The sequence below is a fragment of the Hippoglossus hippoglossus genome, chromosome 5 (genome assembly GCF_009819705.1).
Source record: "Hippoglossus hippoglossus isolate fHipHip1 chromosome 5, fHipHip1.pri, whole genome shotgun sequence".
In the NCBI taxonomy this organism is placed as follows: domain Eukaryota; kingdom Metazoa; phylum Chordata; class Actinopteri; order Pleuronectiformes; family Pleuronectidae; genus Hippoglossus; species Hippoglossus hippoglossus.
The window spans coordinates 16,846,602-16,863,401 of NC_047155.1; the positions used below are offsets into that span (position 1 = coordinate 16,846,602).

Genomic DNA, 16,800 nt, shown 5'->3' on the forward strand with positions numbered 1-16,800 from the left:
CCGTTAAATAAGTTCCCCAAAAATCACAGTTTTACTCAACAACATTTCACGTGTTTTTGTTTATGACAGAGTCTGAACTGACATTGTTGTTAATCAACTGCATGTTGCTGCTTTCTGCTGTTTTTCTGCTCAGCGTTATAAGAAGACGTGAAGAAAAGCCAATATGTCATTTTTTGGAAGTACGCCTACTTATATATCTTTCTCCTTCAGGCTGCACCCGTTCAAATGCACACCTAAAGGACTTGGTTGGCATATTGTGGCCATAACTTATGATTTAAATGGTTATGACATAGTATTGGGGTAATAAGTAGCTTTAAGGGTGATTAATAGTCACATATTTCAGATAAATTAAACTAAATTATCACCTAAAGAGAACAGGGAACCCACCAGGAATGTTGCAGTCACCGCATGTAGCACTAAAGAGCTAGTCGGAGATACTTTCTGGTACATGCACTGATTTGTCTTGATTATTATTAGACTGTAATTTAATTCTGTAAAATATATTGGTAGTATTGATACTTGCTTTATTTGCTTTTTTTGATTTATTTTGTGGATTTATGTCGATATATAAAAAATGTATCCCCAGCGATGTGATATATTGATGGAAATAAAATGTTCACCTAAGTGGATGCATTTGAACACAGGACGAAAATGTCATTGGTTAATATCACATTCATTTTAAATGCATTCTTTTCAATAAGCATTTGTATTTGAAGTTGATTTTACAGCTGAATGTCAAACACACTTTACATCAGATGTAAAATCTGTTTTAGATTATATTAATCAAAGATTTTTTATACTTACTCCCAAACAGTTGGTAAAATAAATCAACATATCAGGACCCTCTTGAAAAAAAGCCTCTGTTTAAATATATTATAGCAGATATTTAATAAGAACACAATAAGCTGACTATAAATTCAATGCTGGGCTGTAACACACGTGGGGCGCAGATGCTTTCCGCCAGGCCTCATTATTGTATACCTTACATTGCCACTTAATCCCCGGTTCTCTGAAACTGGGTGATCTTAGATTTCTGGTTAGAGTATCCAAAATGAGGGAGCAAATGTCAAAGCAGATTCTGAGTACAGCCCCCGGGTTGTTACTTCACAGTCCGCACACATGGTGCTTTGGACGACTTCCAGTTCAATTGAAATCAGGTCAGGATTTTCACTCTCTCCCTAGGAAACCCACCAAGTCAGCAGAAGAACAGGCAGAAAAGGCACTTTATCCCCCTTAACTGTTTTTTTTTAACACAAACTTCCACTGTCTTTGTTGATGTTTGCACAATCATTATTAATAGTCTGTGTTTGCGTTGCTGACTAAGCATGTTCGAATCCTCATTTGCAACACCTCTGGCTATTGGATCAAGTGTTTTTGCTTGGTTTTGTCTTTTGTCTGAGGTTAAACTAACCTCCAGCCCTCTTATCTCAGTCGAACAGACCTGGTTTCCCCCTCTGAGATCGATGGGATCTATAATAAAACTGGCGGTGGGTGCGTGGTCCTCTGAGCACACAAAGACATCCTACCCACAAGTGCGTGATCACCCTAAACATGCCTGCGTCTGCTGGACTGTGAGAGAGCGGGTTGCCTCACAGGTGCAGAGATAAGCCTGAGCGGTAACAGAGAAGTCATGGATTATTTATCCAGGGCCTCCGTGAGCCTGTGTCTGGGATGGCCTGAGCGCGGCCCTCTGATTGGACACACCTTCCTCTCGGCTCACGCCCTCGCACTCTCATCCGGGCGGGGGAGGGGCCTGCGCCGCATTTACACCCATGATTGGCCCAAAATGAGAACAATTTTGCGGCTTTATCTCCCGCAGGTTCGAGGAGCAGGTCGCGCGTTATAAATAGAGGCTGCAGCCGGGGGAGACAAAATGAGCACCGACATCCGAGTGAGCCGCGTCCGGCCACCGCTCCATGACCCCAGTGAGAAGGATGCTGCAGCAAGCTCTTCGAATATCCGGCCGGAGCGCCTTCCCCCTGGTCAAGTGGATGGAGAGATGGGCCGAGGGCGCGTCGGCCGCTGCGCACGGTGCCAAGGACCTGAGGACCCTGGACGACATGCCCGGACCGTCCGTGGCCAGCTTCGCCTGGGACCTGTTCGCCAAACGGGGGCTGTCCAGGCTTCACGAGTTACAGGTAGGAGGACAAAAGTGCAAAACATGGATGAAATTAAAGAGGAGAACAGTGTTAAACAGACGAATAGTACACTTTCTGCATTTTTTAAATAGAAATCATACCGATGCACAGGAGATTAAGGAGGGCACAATGAATGGCTTTTTATTACCTCTAGGTTGTTGGTAAAAAAACAAGAATATGACAATATACAGTGAACATTATTATATGGATTATTTAAAAAATGCTGTCAGATAAGTTTAAAGACTTGTATTACTTCTCTGCTTTTTGTCTTTGTGTTTTATATGGTTTTTCTTCGAAATGTTCAATTTAGTTGCTATAATTTCTTAAAGCCACATCTATGCTGATCCTCATACCCCAGTGATAAAACCAGAATCTGTGAATATGCAAATGTTTCCATTCACCAAACACAAAATGTCAATGTCTCCTCCTTCACTTCAAATGTCTAATCTCAGTGAATGTGCACTGGAGGTGTCTCAATAGTGCAAGTTGCATGCTGCACGCTGATTGGCTTCCAAATGAGATATGATGTCACAAAACAAGACGAGCCTGTACGCACACGTTTTAAACTCCGATGTAAAGTGAGCACATAGCAGATGCATATGGAACAACCCTCTATAGGGTCAAACTCCACACACACACACATCTTCCAGCACAGCAACGGTCGTCCGAGTGAAGCAAAAGACATTTTTTTATTGAAATTCCTCCCATTGAGAATAAATGGGATGATTGTATAATTGTAATGTTTAAAAAAAATCTAAACATGTCTGTTACTGTGCAGTGTCTCTGTGTAAAACATGTCACAAATACTCCTGCACTGGGCTTTAAACTATAAAGAGCAAAGATAATGCAAGTCATCTTGTGTAGCCTGCAGGGTTTTTTAACCCTCTGTCTCGTGTGCCATGCAGCTTGAAGGGTTGAAGCGCTATGGTCCCATGTGGAAGGCCAGCTTTGGCCCCATCCTGACAGTTCACGTGGCTGACCCGGCGCTCATCGAGCAGGTGCTGAGGCAGGAGGGCCAGCACCCCATGCGCTCCGACCTCTCCTCCTGGAAGGATTACAGGAAGCTCAGGGGACATCACTACGGACTCTTGACATCGTGAGTGCTGAAATATCCTCTGACAAACTTTTCTGTCTTAGCTTTTGTCCTAACCTTGCTAAGCAGACCTGAATCTTAAGACAGTGTTAAAAGGTTTATGACCTTTCTGATGTAACTGAGAACAACAAAGAGGAAGCACCATCCTCATCTCAATTTAGTTCATCCACTTACATGAAACTTTTTTTGATCCAGGCCGAAAAGCTTTTTAATAATGTCTTACAAGTTTTTTTTCCTAACTGTGAATGAAGAGATTGGATAAGACCATTTCAAAGCTCCCTCTTGAAACCATAAAGTCCAATAATCCAGCTGTGCGTACAAATTCATAACAGTCTTCGTGGTGTGTTCGCAGTGAGGGGGAGGAGTGGCAGGCGGTGAGAAGCCTCCTGGGGAAGCACATGCTGCGGCCGAAGGCAGTGGAAGCTTACGATGAAACCCTGAACAGCGTGGTCAGTGACCTCATTGCCAAACTTCGCCTCAGCAGACGCCCCGGAGGCCTCGTCACTGATATCGCCAGCGAGTTCTATCGCTTCGGCCTCGAGGGTAAGGTTTCACCCAGTCTGATGAGTGGAAATGTCATGTATCTGTGCAGGGTGTATGACACCATGTAAACATTGGTAATTAGTGCCAGCCGCATGCAGCGGGCAGTATAATGTGATATCACTGACATTTTAAATACAAATGCCTGTCAGAGCCTGACATCCTATAATTATATCAACATTTCCACCTTAGAACATTGAGGAGTAACCTTTGTCTCACCTTCCCAGGGCTGGAAAAACTACTCAAATGGTTTTATTGGAGTTAAAGAGTTGACAGGGCTTTTTTAATAAAGTTATACTTAAACTTAAAAGCAAAGCAGGATCACTCGTAAAGTAGTACAAGTACTCATGAAGTACAGTGGCCAGAATGGGGTGTCATGTCATTATTTTGTATATATTAGCTAATTGTTACTGATGTTTTACTGTGTAAGTCAGGCGTTGAGAATGTTTTTCCTGCCAAGGATCATTTAAACAACCGTCATGGGCCATATTCAATTATTGAACACATATTACACTGATCTCTCTAATGTGTTGGCTGGAACGGCTCTTTTTGCTGAGGTGTCTGATGTCAGATGGTAGTGAGGATGACGCTTTGAACAGCGCTGCTGGTTTTAGGTCAAACTACTTGAACCAAAAACCAGCTGCACTGTTAAAAGCGCAACAATTGTAGGCCACCAATCCTGGTGTAAGCAGTTAAATTTGGTTGAAGTGCTGATATAATTTATTTAATTTAGCCACCTTTACATACCAATGAATAGTTTAACCTAAAACTGCATCAGAGTGCATAATGATATATTGATCATGTGTTGTCTATGTAAATCTTACAGTAAGCAAAGATATTACCTTTGGTGGTGAATTGCTTCCTATATGAGGGTCTTGTTTCTGAGTGAGTGTAGGATAGAGCGGGAGATTGACAGGCGGATTTGCGACAACACAAGCGTTAATGCGGACATTGCCAGAAGGCAAAGCTTTGGATTTAGCAGTCGATCTCTGGTCCAGACCTCAAATGGTCATGAACTCATGTTAGTGACAGAAAGAATAACAACATAGATACAAGCGGCCGAAATTACTTTCCTGTGTAGGGCGACTGGGTTCAGCCTTAGAGATAGGGTGAGGAGCTCCAAGTAAAGTCGCTGCTCCTTCAAGTCGAAAAGACCCAGTTGGCTTGGGGCATCTGATTAGGATGCCTCCTGGGTGCCAACTGTTGGAAGATTAACAGATTCAGCCAAAAGAAAGAGAGCCTGAGGTAGAACTATAACTTTGTGTAGGGATTTCATATCCCATGTGGCCTGAGAACGCCTCAGGATCCAGCAGGAGAAGATGGAAAATGTGGCCAGGGATGGATTGATGAATGGATGTATGGAAGTACAATGTTCCCTTTAAAAGAATTAGGTTGAAATATTAATTGAAATGGAAATACTCAAGTAGTGAGTACTTTCAAATTGCACTTATAATATAGAACATCAGTAAATGTACCTTGGTACGCAGCTTTTCTGTGTTCATCGTTTTCCAACTGTGATTTAAGAGGCTGAGTTTGTCAGATATTTACAGTCAAGTTTCTCAGTTTGAGAAAGAAAGAAAATTGCCTGAGGGTATGGCCTCTTTCCCTCTGTGCTCCTGCAGTTCTCCTTGCAGGAGGACAGAGTTGCATTCATTTATTTTACTGTCAGATTTTGTCCAGACTAAACACATCTGGTGACTGCACACGTCTCAAACATTTACTCTGTAACGTCACCAAAATGACTGTATTGTTGAGTAGAAGCTGGATTGTGACATTTAAAGAGAAACCAAAGGAGATCAAATGTCTCGCTCATATTTACAATATATAGATTTAAACACTGAAACCAAGTTTCCAGTTTTGAAGCGTCCAATATTCTACCATGTTCTTTATTTTCAGATAAAAAAAGCTCTTTTTGTTTGTAGTGTTATTGCTTCATATTTCTAAACGGAACCATAATGTTTATTCTTTACTCTTTTATCCTGATGGACTAATCTCTCTTATGTCTCTATTTTTTTTTCAACAGGTATTTCCTCCGTGTTGTTTGAGTCCAGAATTGGTTGCCTGGATCCCGTGGTTCCTGAAGAGACAGAACGTTTCATCCAGTCGATCAACACCATGTTTGTGATGACGCTTCTTACTATGGCCATGCCCAGCTGGATGCACAAGCTGTTCCCTAAACCTTGGAACGTCTTCTGTCAGTGCTGGGACTACATGTTTGATTTCGGTAGGTTAATTCTCCGAAGCATCATCTGAAGTTTTATATTGGAAATGTGCAAACTTGGAAACAATACGTCTATTTGTTAGAATTTTCCTTTTAATATTTCATTGCAAAGAAAATGCTTTTTAAAGTCAGAATATGTGAAATATACAAACTAAATCTATCAATTGCTAGAGTATATTATAGAGACACTAAAGATGCACTACACGAGCAAGCACCTCATGTGGAACCGAAACAAAAGTGTGAATGTCTTTCCACACTTAATGTCATGAAATTCCTTCCATTCCCCTCAGTTCTAATTGGCCGTTGCTGGATCCACTCATCGCCGGGTTGTCATCCCACTTACTCTCCCCAGTACATTAAGACTTATCCAGATCTAAGACGTCGAAATCGAACATGTTTAGAATAATCACTGGATCAGGAAGCAGGAGATTAAAGTCCTTAGCCCTCACGCACTACAAGATCCTCTGCGCTGTAACAAAATGTGAAGTCTTGATGCTGAACATCAGCTTAATGATCAAACTCTGGTTGTGATCGACTTAATAGTTGTTATTTTCCTTCAAATTTGGAAAATAGAGACCTCAAGTTCAAAAGAGAATTTGGATGTAATCATCAAGGCTTTTATCAAGAAAGATAACTTGACCCTAACCTAATAAAAATACGCCCTAGAAAGCTGAAAATGTACTGCTTGGTCTAAGCAGCCTTATGTGAGCGAGTCTCTTCCACATTTACCGACACATAATGTCAAATGATATCTGTTCCTGTAGCAAAAGGTCATATCGACCAGCGGCTGACAACCGAGGCAGAGAAAATTGCTCGTGGAGAAAAGGTGGAGGGCCGTTATCTCACCTACTTCCTGTCCCAGACGGGCCTGCCCATAAAGACTGTCTACAGCAACGTCACAGAGCTGCTCCTTGCAGGAGTTGACACGGTACGAACGATCCCTCCGTCACCTTTTTCACCGTGTTCCGTCCGACAGTTTGTAAAAACTCTTGTGTCGCCGTGTTTTTTCAGATCTCCAGCACGATGTCCTGGTCCCTGTATGAGCTGTCCCGTCACCCTGAGCTGCAGGCCTCGCTCCGGAGTGAGGTGTTGAGCGCGCTGGAGGGTCGGAGGGTAGCGGAGGCAGCAGATGTTGCTCACATGCCTCTCCTGAAGGCCACAGTCAAAGAAGTGCTCAGGTATAAGTGGAGAGGTTGCAGTCATTTTGCAGACAAACATCTGATTTTTTCGAAGTTGAATTATGCTTACAGTATTGTACTTTCTTTTTCAGGTTGTACCCGGTTATTCCTGCAAATGCACGGGTCATCCCAGAAACAGACATCCAGGTTGGAGGCTACCTCATCCCTAAAAATGTGAGGGAATAAGTGCATATTCACACTCAAACTCTGGCACATGCCATTTGGTCACATTTGAAAGAGTCTTTGCTATGGATGGATTTTACATGAATGGTTCACCTTTGCAATATGTCACATCTAACCATTACATGTTTCCATCCAGACTCTGATCACCCTCTGCCAATATGCAACCTCACGGGATCCGGCAGTGTTTCGTAATCCAGATGAATTCCAGCCTCATCGATGGCTGAACAAGGACCCGGCTCACCACCCGTACGCCTCTCTACCGTTTGGCGTGGGAAAACGCAGCTGCATAGGTCGTCGTATCGCCGAGCTGGAGCTCTATCTCGCCCTTGCCAGGGTGAGTAGGCTGGACTTTATTTTTATTAAGACTTTGAGAGAATAGAGTTAGCCTTTAAAATCAGAAGAGTCCAATCTGGCTTTAATCCAGACCTGAGTCAAGTGATTTTAGTGAAAAAGGACAGAAGGTAATAAATCCAGGAACTTTCACATTACAGCTAAGATGCACTGACTCACTGTCTGATTACTTGTTGAATATCAGAATATTTCTAAATATTATTAATTGCTTAGTCAGTTATTCTAAAAATTGCACACAATGTAACATTTATAAGAAGAGGCTTAAGGTACTGTAAGCAGTGTCATCGCAGTATAATAATTATTATTATTTAAACAAGGATACAAACCTTTAAACACAATAAGCAAATACATACAATGTCATTTAAAATCAAAGACAGCAGATAAGATAATACAACATCATTTAAAAGTAAATGCAAAAGAAAAGGAAAACAGACACATTAGTAAAAGGAAGAAAAAAAACAATCAAATAAAACAGTTCATTTACATTTAGAGATTAACTAAGTATTAAATCTTTCATGAAAACTGACAATTGAAACTAGGACACTCGGAGGGCGTAGGCCTCCACCAAGTCTAACGCCCTATCTCGTCATGTAAAAGAAAGAAAACAAAAACTTCCTGGACCCGCTGAGTTCTTCCTTGGGTCATGCGCGACTCCCTCCACATATTTTCATGGAAATCGGTTCAGTAGATTTTGAGTAATCCCGGAACAGACGAACAGACAGACGGCAATGAAAACACAGCCTCCTTGATGGAAGAAATAAGATTGTGTCACATGCTGCATGTTACAGATTACTGGAACGATCAACAAGTGATTTAGATTGTTTACGATTTAATACAGTTTGTCAGAAACTGCTGCGTTTCCCACAAATCATCTTACTGCCCTTTGGAATAATGTGAAAGTTAAAGAATGTGTTTTAAGCCATTGTACAAATCCTGCTCCTAACGCTTTCATTTGATTACTTAATCCTGGGTTTCAGATTAGAGTCACTTTCCAACACTTTCTCCCATGATGCCCACTTGATCTTATTTTTCACCCTGTAGTAAATCTATTTTTATCTGATTCCTCTCTTATTAGATCCTTGTAGAGTTCGATGTGAAGCCGGACCCAGAAGGGGTTTCCGTGAAGGCCATGACACGGACGCTTCTAGTTCCTGACAATGTCATTAGCCTCCAGTTTATCGAACGATGACCTGCTCCCCCCAAGCTGATCAGTTACGTGAACGTGAGTCCTCCCGGCAGCAGGGAACACTGGCAGGCGGAGCCACCACAGGAACCGTGAGCCCGCCACACACAGTGGATCATATCAGAGCAGACCTTTAACCTTCAACACAACTCAGACCAAAGCCCTGCGTACCTGTCACCGCGGCTGCAGAGGCCGACATGTGGAAAAGGACAAATGAACAAAGGAGGAGCAACGACTCATCACTAAAACTTCCACGGGGTGCGGTGTAGCTCCAAATTTAAAGCTGTGTATTTTAATGAAATCACCGTTAAGCACTTAAGTATTTGACTGATTTGATTTAAGTTAGGGATCTCCAACACAGTTCACTCAGATGTTCATTGAGTCAAAGCGGGGTACACTTCATGGACTTGCAATATGTAAAGAATTTGAAACTGAGTTATTTCAGAATCTGGTAGCGCTGCCTGGATCTGATTATGAACCATACAGTGCAGCAGTATCAACAATTTCCTGTCGTGATCCGGCAAAAAGGAGCGTGTTTGTATGTTTTATTTCTCTTTAAATCTGAGATAGACGGTGTAAATGATTGTTATCAGAACCTTAGACACATGGCACATGGAGACACTGTTTCTAATACCTCCAGCTACTGTGAGAGAGTTGTGTAGATATGATCAGTGAAAAGTGTATTTTGGTGCTTGTGGTGAAAAACTTTTTGTGACCGGTTCCTTTTATTTTTGAAAAGAAATGGCAGCTGTTGAAATGATTCCTGTGTAGGGAGACATGTAGTGCCACTGAAATCTGGAAAAGTAGGCTACTCTGCACTCAGGCTTTGTAAATGTCTGTATTTGTCTCTAAAATGTAAATGTACGCCTTGATTGATTAGTGCAGCACAATGTCTTTAATTTGTCTTGTTTTTTACAACTAAAACTTATGAGTGATATATCAGCATTCTGTAAACTTGGTAAGCTTCTGTATTTATTTTTAATTTAACACACTTTGGAACTGTTACTGTAAACGTCAATAAAAGGTTTCAAGTTGCACTTGTTTCAATGTGTTGGTTTTATTCAAGTGAATCAATCAGAATCCAGGTTATATCCACATTATCACCTGTTTCTTTGTTCTACCTCAGCATTTAAATCATCAGATCATAGGTCTGACTTATCACGTTGGAATAAGTCATTCGTTTGATGCCAGGGAACAACCACTGTGCACGTAGGCAGTAGTTTCTAGGAAGCACGGCGCTGAGAATCAAAGGTTCCTGTGACATGTGGACTGAGTGTGAGCTGTGGGTCAATAATCACTCCACAAAAACCACTGCACAGCGTCGTTCATCACATCTTCTCGTCCTGTCACGGAACGATTATGTTTCACTGCAGCTCCACCTCAAAACAGAAGTCATGCTGTTTAAATATTAGAGATTCAGTCAAAATTTGACATAAGCTCCAAAACCTTAGACCAATTTATGCCAAATATGAATGAGCTCTGTGATGGAAGTTTTCTGGAAGCTGGCGAAAGGAGAACTCAGGCAGCAGGTGATGTCTTAGGCAGAAGAGTTTAACGTAGACTTGATGTAGCTCCTGACTTACACACACGTGTTTATTAGTTCTGTGCACTTTTAGAAGTTAGACATGGAATTACTACGAAGCTAAACACCGTATTGGATCAATATTTGACTGTTGAGAAATGGACCATGGGAGAAACGTCATTAAAGTGCGGCTTTCTGCACTGGAACTGGAAAAACCGTAGTCCTCCAACAACACTGGAAAACTTTGGGTTCCTGTAGGGAAAAAGGAAAAGAACCACAGGGCTGTGGTTGGAAGAATAACCCTGTGTGTAAAGTGTAACTGTACCATTTTCTTTAATGATGTGAGGGGATGTCCTCGGACTACGGAGACTTTCGTTTATTTTAAATCTTACTGGTAGTTATACATTCAGTTGGCAGTTAAAACCAATCCAGCCTAATGCAACAGTCCTATAATAAATCCTCCCATCATGAAGGTTATAATGTTCAGTTTATGGAAATTTCATCGAGGACTTGATTTAAATGTGTCATCATTATACATTATATTACATTATACAGAGATGCCTCATTGATATAAATGGGATTCATATAATACTGGAATCAGCTGTCCTATAATACAGTATAACTGCACTACAAACTATATCCTCTAATATATATATATATATATATCAGTGTCAGCATCAACCCATAAAATCCACATTGATCAGGCTCTAATCGTGACAACAGGGGCAACTTGTGTGTGTGAATTTTCAATAAGCAAAGACAGAAAGAGGAACAGGTTATAAAATGTATCAAATAAAATCGTGTGAGAGTTAAATCAGCGAGTGTCTAAACTCCAGTCCAGGAGGTGGCGCTACAGCTCCGTGATCAGAGCTCACAAGTGGAAAGTAGCGGAGAAGCTAATGCTAACAGACCTACGTCAAATCCATAAACTCGTGTAGCCAGTTCGTCATGTAGGAAGCGAACACGCTGCTGATAACAAGTACCGACAGACTACAGACTCCAGTTAACGGACCGGATATCATAACGTAGAAAACTAACAAGAAAAGGTCAGTAACGAGACTGCAGCTGTTTGCATTAGCTTGCTAATCAACTATCGTTAGCTTCCGTCTTAGCTTAGCTTGTGCTAGCTTATCAGCACAAACCAGCAGATTCGGATGGTTTACGATCAGATATCATCGTCTAACGAAGCAGACTGTACTGACACAGTGTGTATGTCGGCTCTATTACCCACCACTGCGATTCATACCATGCTAAATGCTGCTTATTGAAGGCAGCGGGAGAGGCTGCGGCTAACGTTGGATGTAAACAAAAGACGTGGCTAAGTTGATTAGCCTGCCCATCCTCTTGACTTCCACTCATGCTAAACAAACACACAGCCTCGACATGAGTCTCACACACATATAAAAGAAAAACAGGGAATTGAATGATGTACTCTGGGACGTAGTATGTGCTTTTTAACATGTGTTTCTGCTTGAGCTAAAGGGCAAACATCACGTTAGCATGATCACTGTCATGGGATAACATCGATAATCAAGCATAGGCCGACGTATTCACGATTACTCCTCACTCCATTTATTAGGTACCAGGATGTAAATCCAGAGCCTCTGATCACCTCATTCTTGCATAAATCTCCTGCTCAATGTTTCACAGTTGTCTGCATTCTAGACTAAGGAAACGCTTCTGTTTTATGGACTGATGATATACATACATACATACATACAGTAAGGATGTCTAGTCAAACCGTGTCCTGAGTCTACACGGAGACATCTGAATGATTCCCTGATGTGTTGTGTGATGTAACAGATGCAAGCAGGTGACCCTGTGGTTGGTGCATCTATGGCAGTCTCAGGTGCCCAGAGTCGGTCAGAGGACGAAGAGTCGCTCGGAGTAAAAGATATGAAAAGGACAGCAACACAAGCATTTGGCAGTGGTGTTCCCAAACGTAGAAGTTCTTCCAGGTTTGATATATTTCCTTATATATTTTACAGTCAGTCCAGCTGTGCAGTAGCATAGTTTTGTTGGCAATAATACATACACACACATATATGTATATGTGTGTGTAAATAGATGTGATGTGTAGTGCTTCAATAATGTTGACAAAATAATGTCCCCAGGTCGATAAAGAGGAAGAAGTTTGATGATGAGCTCGTAGAAAGCAGTCTTGTGAAGTCATCTAGCAGAGTCAAAGGCCCTCCTGTCATTGAGCCTGTCCGCTGTCCAGCGAATGAACTTTCATCTTGTGAGAAAAAAAAGGTTTGTATGACCATGAAATCCACAGATTTCATCAGGAAGCAATGGCTGCAATAGAGCTTGTAAAGGTGCAATGGATGATTTATGTACCTTTGATACATGATGTCAGGTGACAAAGTCAGGAACCACTCTCACACCACCTCTCGCCATGGTAATAAACCCTCCACCCATCACCAAAAGAGTGAAGAAAAGCAAGCAACCTCTACATATCACCAAAGACCTGGGGCGGTGGAAATCCACTGATGATCTGCTCCTTATTAATGCAGTGCTGCAGGTGAGGAGTTCAAAAATTACAATCATTGCCATATTGTTGAAGAATTCTGTGACTAGTTTCTTGTATTAATCTGTCACTTTATGAATCCCCAATGTGTGACGTTCATACCACAGCTCTTGTATTTTTGTCTTTCTCTAGACAACAGATTTAACCTCAGTTCATCTGGGGGTCAAGTTCAGCTGTCGTTTCACTTTGCGGGAGATTAAAGAGAGGTGGTACGCTCTGCTCTACGATCCTGTCATCTCAAAGTAAGAGGCTAAGAGAGCAGTGATCCTACATTAACCTCCTGTTCCCAGTCTCTATAATTCACTTGTTGATGACACTTCAGTATCTTTGAATCTCATTCTGTTTGTTGTCTGTCTGGTTAGGCTGGCATGGCAGGCCATGCGGCAGCTTCACCCAGAGGCCATTGCAGCAATTCAAAGTAAAGCCCTTTTCAGTCAGGCTGAGGAGGCACTGCTGGCCAAGATTGGTTCGGTATGTGAAATTGTTTCTTTGGAAAAAAATGATCCATCACATGAATTTACTCATTTAACATCTGTACTCATAAGCTATTTACCAAATTTGTCATCAAACAGACCAGTCAGCCTAAACTGGACGTGTTCCAAGAGCTTCTTAGCAAACACCCTGGTGTCTTTCACCCATCGCGCACTCCCAAGAGCCTACTGGTGCACTGGCAGCTGTTAAAGCAGTACTACCTACTGGATGACCAGAGTGGTGAGTTTAATTTCCCACCCATTTCTACCAATATTGGTACATTTACCATTAATGTGGTTTGGTTTTTCTGTGCAAATAGACAGACATTTTTATGAGAAACTTCTATTTTGGTTTCATATACATACTGTTATACTGCCGTGAATTGCTAATATGCCTGCACTAATTCACTGTTATTGATGGTTGTCATTTTGATGTATGAGAAAGCCCCTAGTGTCTGTTTTGGGAAAAAATGTGATGGGCTCTATATTTAATGGCTTTGTTGGTTTCGATTGTGTGTTGCAGTCCAGCCTCTTCCTAAAGGTGACCAGGTCCTCAACTTCTCTGATGCTGAGCAGATGGTTGATGACGTAAAGTTAAAGTAAGACAGTATTTAATTTTTCAGTATTTGTGTTTTTTCCCGATCTACTCACTACTCTGTAAAATATTGTGTGTCCATGAGTTATCAAAACTGATCATGTTTCTTTTCACGCAGGGAGAGCAGAGATGAAGTTTTGGAACATGGTAAGAAGTAATTATTTAGGAAACTTATTGTCTATTACATTGTTATTATAGACAGAAATGGCCTAATGGATTTTATCATCATTGCACAACATTAATTTAAATTGTCCTTATCTTCTTTCTCAGAGCTCATGATTTCTGATCGGCACCAGAAGAGGGAGATCAGACAGTTAGAGCAGGAGCTGCCTCGTTGGCAGGTTCTGGTGGACAGTATCACAGGTATGTAGAGTTCCTCTTGCCAAGGTCAAGCTTATGGCTTTTATTATTTGTTCTAATTTAGTCTGGTGGAACTAATTAATGTTCATATGTGTCTCCAGGGATGAGCATGCCTGACTTTGACAACCAGACACTGGCAGCACTACGAGGGCGAATGGTACGCTACCTCATGAGATCAAGAGAGGTAATGAATCTCCTGTCAATTGTAACGGTGATGCAATGCACACATCAGTGAGGCGAAGACAGAAGCATATAGTAAAAGGGATTTCTTTATCTGTGACGATGTATTTTCACTGTGATGCTAATTGTTTTTTTTACACAGATTACGTTGGGTAGGGCGACCAAGGACAAACAGATAGATGTGGATCTGTCACTAGAAGGACCAGCCTGGAAAATATCAAGAAAACAAGGTGAGTAAACTCATTCAACCCTCGCCTGATTGTTTTGGACAATCTCCTGCTGCTTTCTTCATATGTGAAAGGGAAACTTAGGATTTCATGTCTGAAAATAGTTTAATGACCTAAACCTGTAATATCTGTTGACAGAAAACATAGCTACCAATCATCTACAAATCGTTATGTAATGAAATAAAATATGATGGTTACTCTGCGTGTTGCCGTTTACAGGAATTATTAAACTGAAGAATAATGGTGACTTCTTCATCGCCAACGAGGGCAGACGACCCATTTACATTGATGGCAGACCAGTCCTGTCAGGCAACAAGTGGAAACTCAATAACAACTCAGTGGTGGAGGTGTGTTTGTGGTCCAACCAAGTCGTATAAGATTTCAAATTTAACTACCATGATGTGTTCAAGTGGTACTGAGCCATGCAAGGCCCTAACATACTGTGTCTGTCTCTTCAGATCGCAGGTCTCCGCTTTGTGTTTCTAATTAACCTGGAACTTATCTCGCTAATAAAAGCCGAAGCAGCCAAGATGACTCAGCAGTGAATGTCCGCGACCAAGCACAAGAATCGATAGACGGAACACGCTGGCAGATGAATGGACCAGTCAGTCGTTCTGCGGAGGAGAGGGCTTAACAGTTGTTCTTACAAAGCACAGCACCGTTACCAAGACTCAGACTGACAACAGCTATGTTAACCTCACATGTGAACTTGTCAACAGGCTACTGCTTAACCCTGGAACTAAATAGTAACAGGTTCTCACTTGGTGTTTGAACATTTTCCATGTTGTAATGTAGATAGTCTCATGGTAGAGCCTTGTTTTCCAGTTTTTCAAAATATTGTATTTAAATGCTGCAGTTAAAGCTTTTTCAAAAACCGAGCTTGTGTTCACGATGTTTTGTTTACAATCAAATCTACTGTTGTTTCACATGTAAACAAGACAAATATGCTAAAAGTATGAAATACACTGAATAATTTGTACTCAGTGTCCCAATACAGGAAATCAGTTAAAACCTCTTGAATCTTTCTAACTGTAAAAACTAAATAAATATTGATGCCATACTGTATTTTGATAAGATTACTCTGAATCAGTCAGGGTTCATAGATATGTTATCAAATGGAGGCGGGGACATTATGAGGGAAACAATGAGAACTACCTGCTTTTCTCTTGAAAGACTGAAGTGAATTTTCTTGAATGCAGGTCTCCTGTTTTAATCAGATGAAAAAACCTGCAGTGGGTTTTTTTATTAACTTCCTAACATTGCATGTGAAGCTTGTGGGAGATTGTGGCTGCACAGTGCTTCTGATTTTGTCTGTAGCTTTTATTATAGGTTGTAAATATGTACATATGCCACAGAGAGGCAAATAAGCCTCACTACACAATGTGTCCTGTGTGAAACCAACTCCTCACGGTGCACGGTAGCATCGCTAGTTAAGGCAGCGGACATTTAGGCTAAACAAATTAGAGGCAAGGTGAATGGAGTTTGGTGTGGCGCTGCTAAAGCCACTACAAAGCAGCTACCTAGTGGCATGCAGGCTGCAGCTCCTGAACACACACAAATCTCCTCACACATTTTGCGGATCTGCCAAAGCAGAAGTGACGTGTAAAAAACAACAACAGCCAATTGAGAGGCCGCCTGAGTAGAAACTGATGACTTGTCTGTATTTTCAGCTCTTGAAGCAAAACACGTTTCAGCCTTTAATCTCCATGTATGTCTTACAGATTAGTCAAAACATTTACAGATATAAATACACTTTCAAATCTTATTTGAATAAATACATGTTTGACGATATTTTCTTTATACATTTTCAAATCTGTTTACACACATACACACAAATTCTAAATACAGATTTGCTGATCCATGTTCACATTCACAAATCTGATTACACACAGAAGGATTGAGACTCAAATTTGTCAGTATTTTGCTGCTGGCCCCACAGGATCTGCTCTTCTTTCACCAGTGTTTATGTTGGGTATTTTAGTCAAAACTGCATTTATTTATCTAAATAGTACATACACAACAAATGAGA

At 41.3% G+C, this 16,800-nt stretch overlaps 2 protein-coding genes across 3 annotated transcripts; both read left to right on the forward strand.

Moving 5' to 3' along the window:
• Window positions 1-1,777: 1,777 nt before the first annotated feature.
• LOC117761420 (25-hydroxyvitamin D-1 alpha hydroxylase, mitochondrial) lies at window positions 1,778-9,921 on the forward strand. The gene is made up of 9 exons (XM_034585290.1): window positions 1,778-2,138; window positions 3,044-3,234; window positions 3,584-3,774; window positions 5,795-5,995; window positions 6,757-6,920; window positions 7,004-7,170; window positions 7,263-7,344; window positions 7,490-7,687; window positions 8,780-9,921. The coding sequence occupies exons 1-9, from the start codon at window positions 1,917-1,919 to the stop codon at window positions 8,891-8,893; spliced, it is 1,530 nt and encodes a 509-aa protein (XP_034441181.1). The 5' UTR covers window positions 1,778-1,916; the 3' UTR covers window positions 8,894-9,921.
• Window positions 9,922-11,251: 1,330 nt separating this feature from the next.
• Window positions 11,252-15,649, forward strand: mcrs1 (microspherule protein 1). Of its 2 annotated transcripts, XM_034585291.1 has the most exons (14): window positions 11,252-11,455; window positions 12,213-12,367; window positions 12,524-12,662; window positions 12,769-12,933; window positions 13,072-13,181; window positions 13,302-13,410; window positions 13,512-13,650; window positions 13,933-14,008; window positions 14,123-14,151; window positions 14,275-14,367; window positions 14,466-14,548; window positions 14,687-14,774; window positions 14,991-15,118; window positions 15,230-15,649. In XM_034585291.1, exons 2-14 carry the CDS (start codon window positions 12,213-12,215, stop codon window positions 15,314-15,316), a joined length of 1,401 nt encoding a protein of 466 aa, XP_034441182.1. In that variant the 5' UTR covers window positions 11,252-11,455; the 3' UTR covers window positions 15,317-15,649. The 2 variants fall into 2 exon arrangements, with proteins under 2 accessions (XP_034441182.1, XP_034441183.1); XM_034585292.1 differs by lacking the exons at window positions 11,252-11,455; window positions 12,213-12,367 and having other exon boundaries at window positions 12,528-12,661; window positions 12,767-12,933.
• The last annotated feature ends 1,151 nt before the right edge of the window (window positions 15,650-16,800 follow it).

Coding starts and splice junctions, on each gene's coding strand:
- mcrs1 (XM_034585291.1), top strand. CDS start 12,213: ATGCAAGCAGGTGACCCTGTGGTTGGTGCATCTATGGCAGTCTCAGGT. Junction 12,368..12,523: donor AAACGTAGAAGTTCTTCCAG/GTTTGATATATT, acceptor TAATGTCCCCAG/GTCGATAAAGAGGAAGAAGT. Junction 13,411..13,511: donor TGCTGGCCAAGATTGGTTCG/GTATGTGAAATT, acceptor GTCATCAAACAG/ACCAGTCAGCCTAAACTGGA.
- LOC117761420 (XM_034585290.1), top strand. CDS start 1,917: ATGACCCCAGTGAGAAGGATGCTGCAGCAAGCTCTTCGAATATCCGGC. Junction 3,775..5,794: donor CTATCGCTTCGGCCTCGAGG/GTAAGGTTTCAC, acceptor TTTTTTCAACAG/GTATTTCCTCCGTGTTGTTT. Junction 7,345..7,489: donor GCTACCTCATCCCTAAAAAT/GTGAGGGAATAA, acceptor GTTTCCATCCAG/ACTCTGATCACCCTCTGCCA.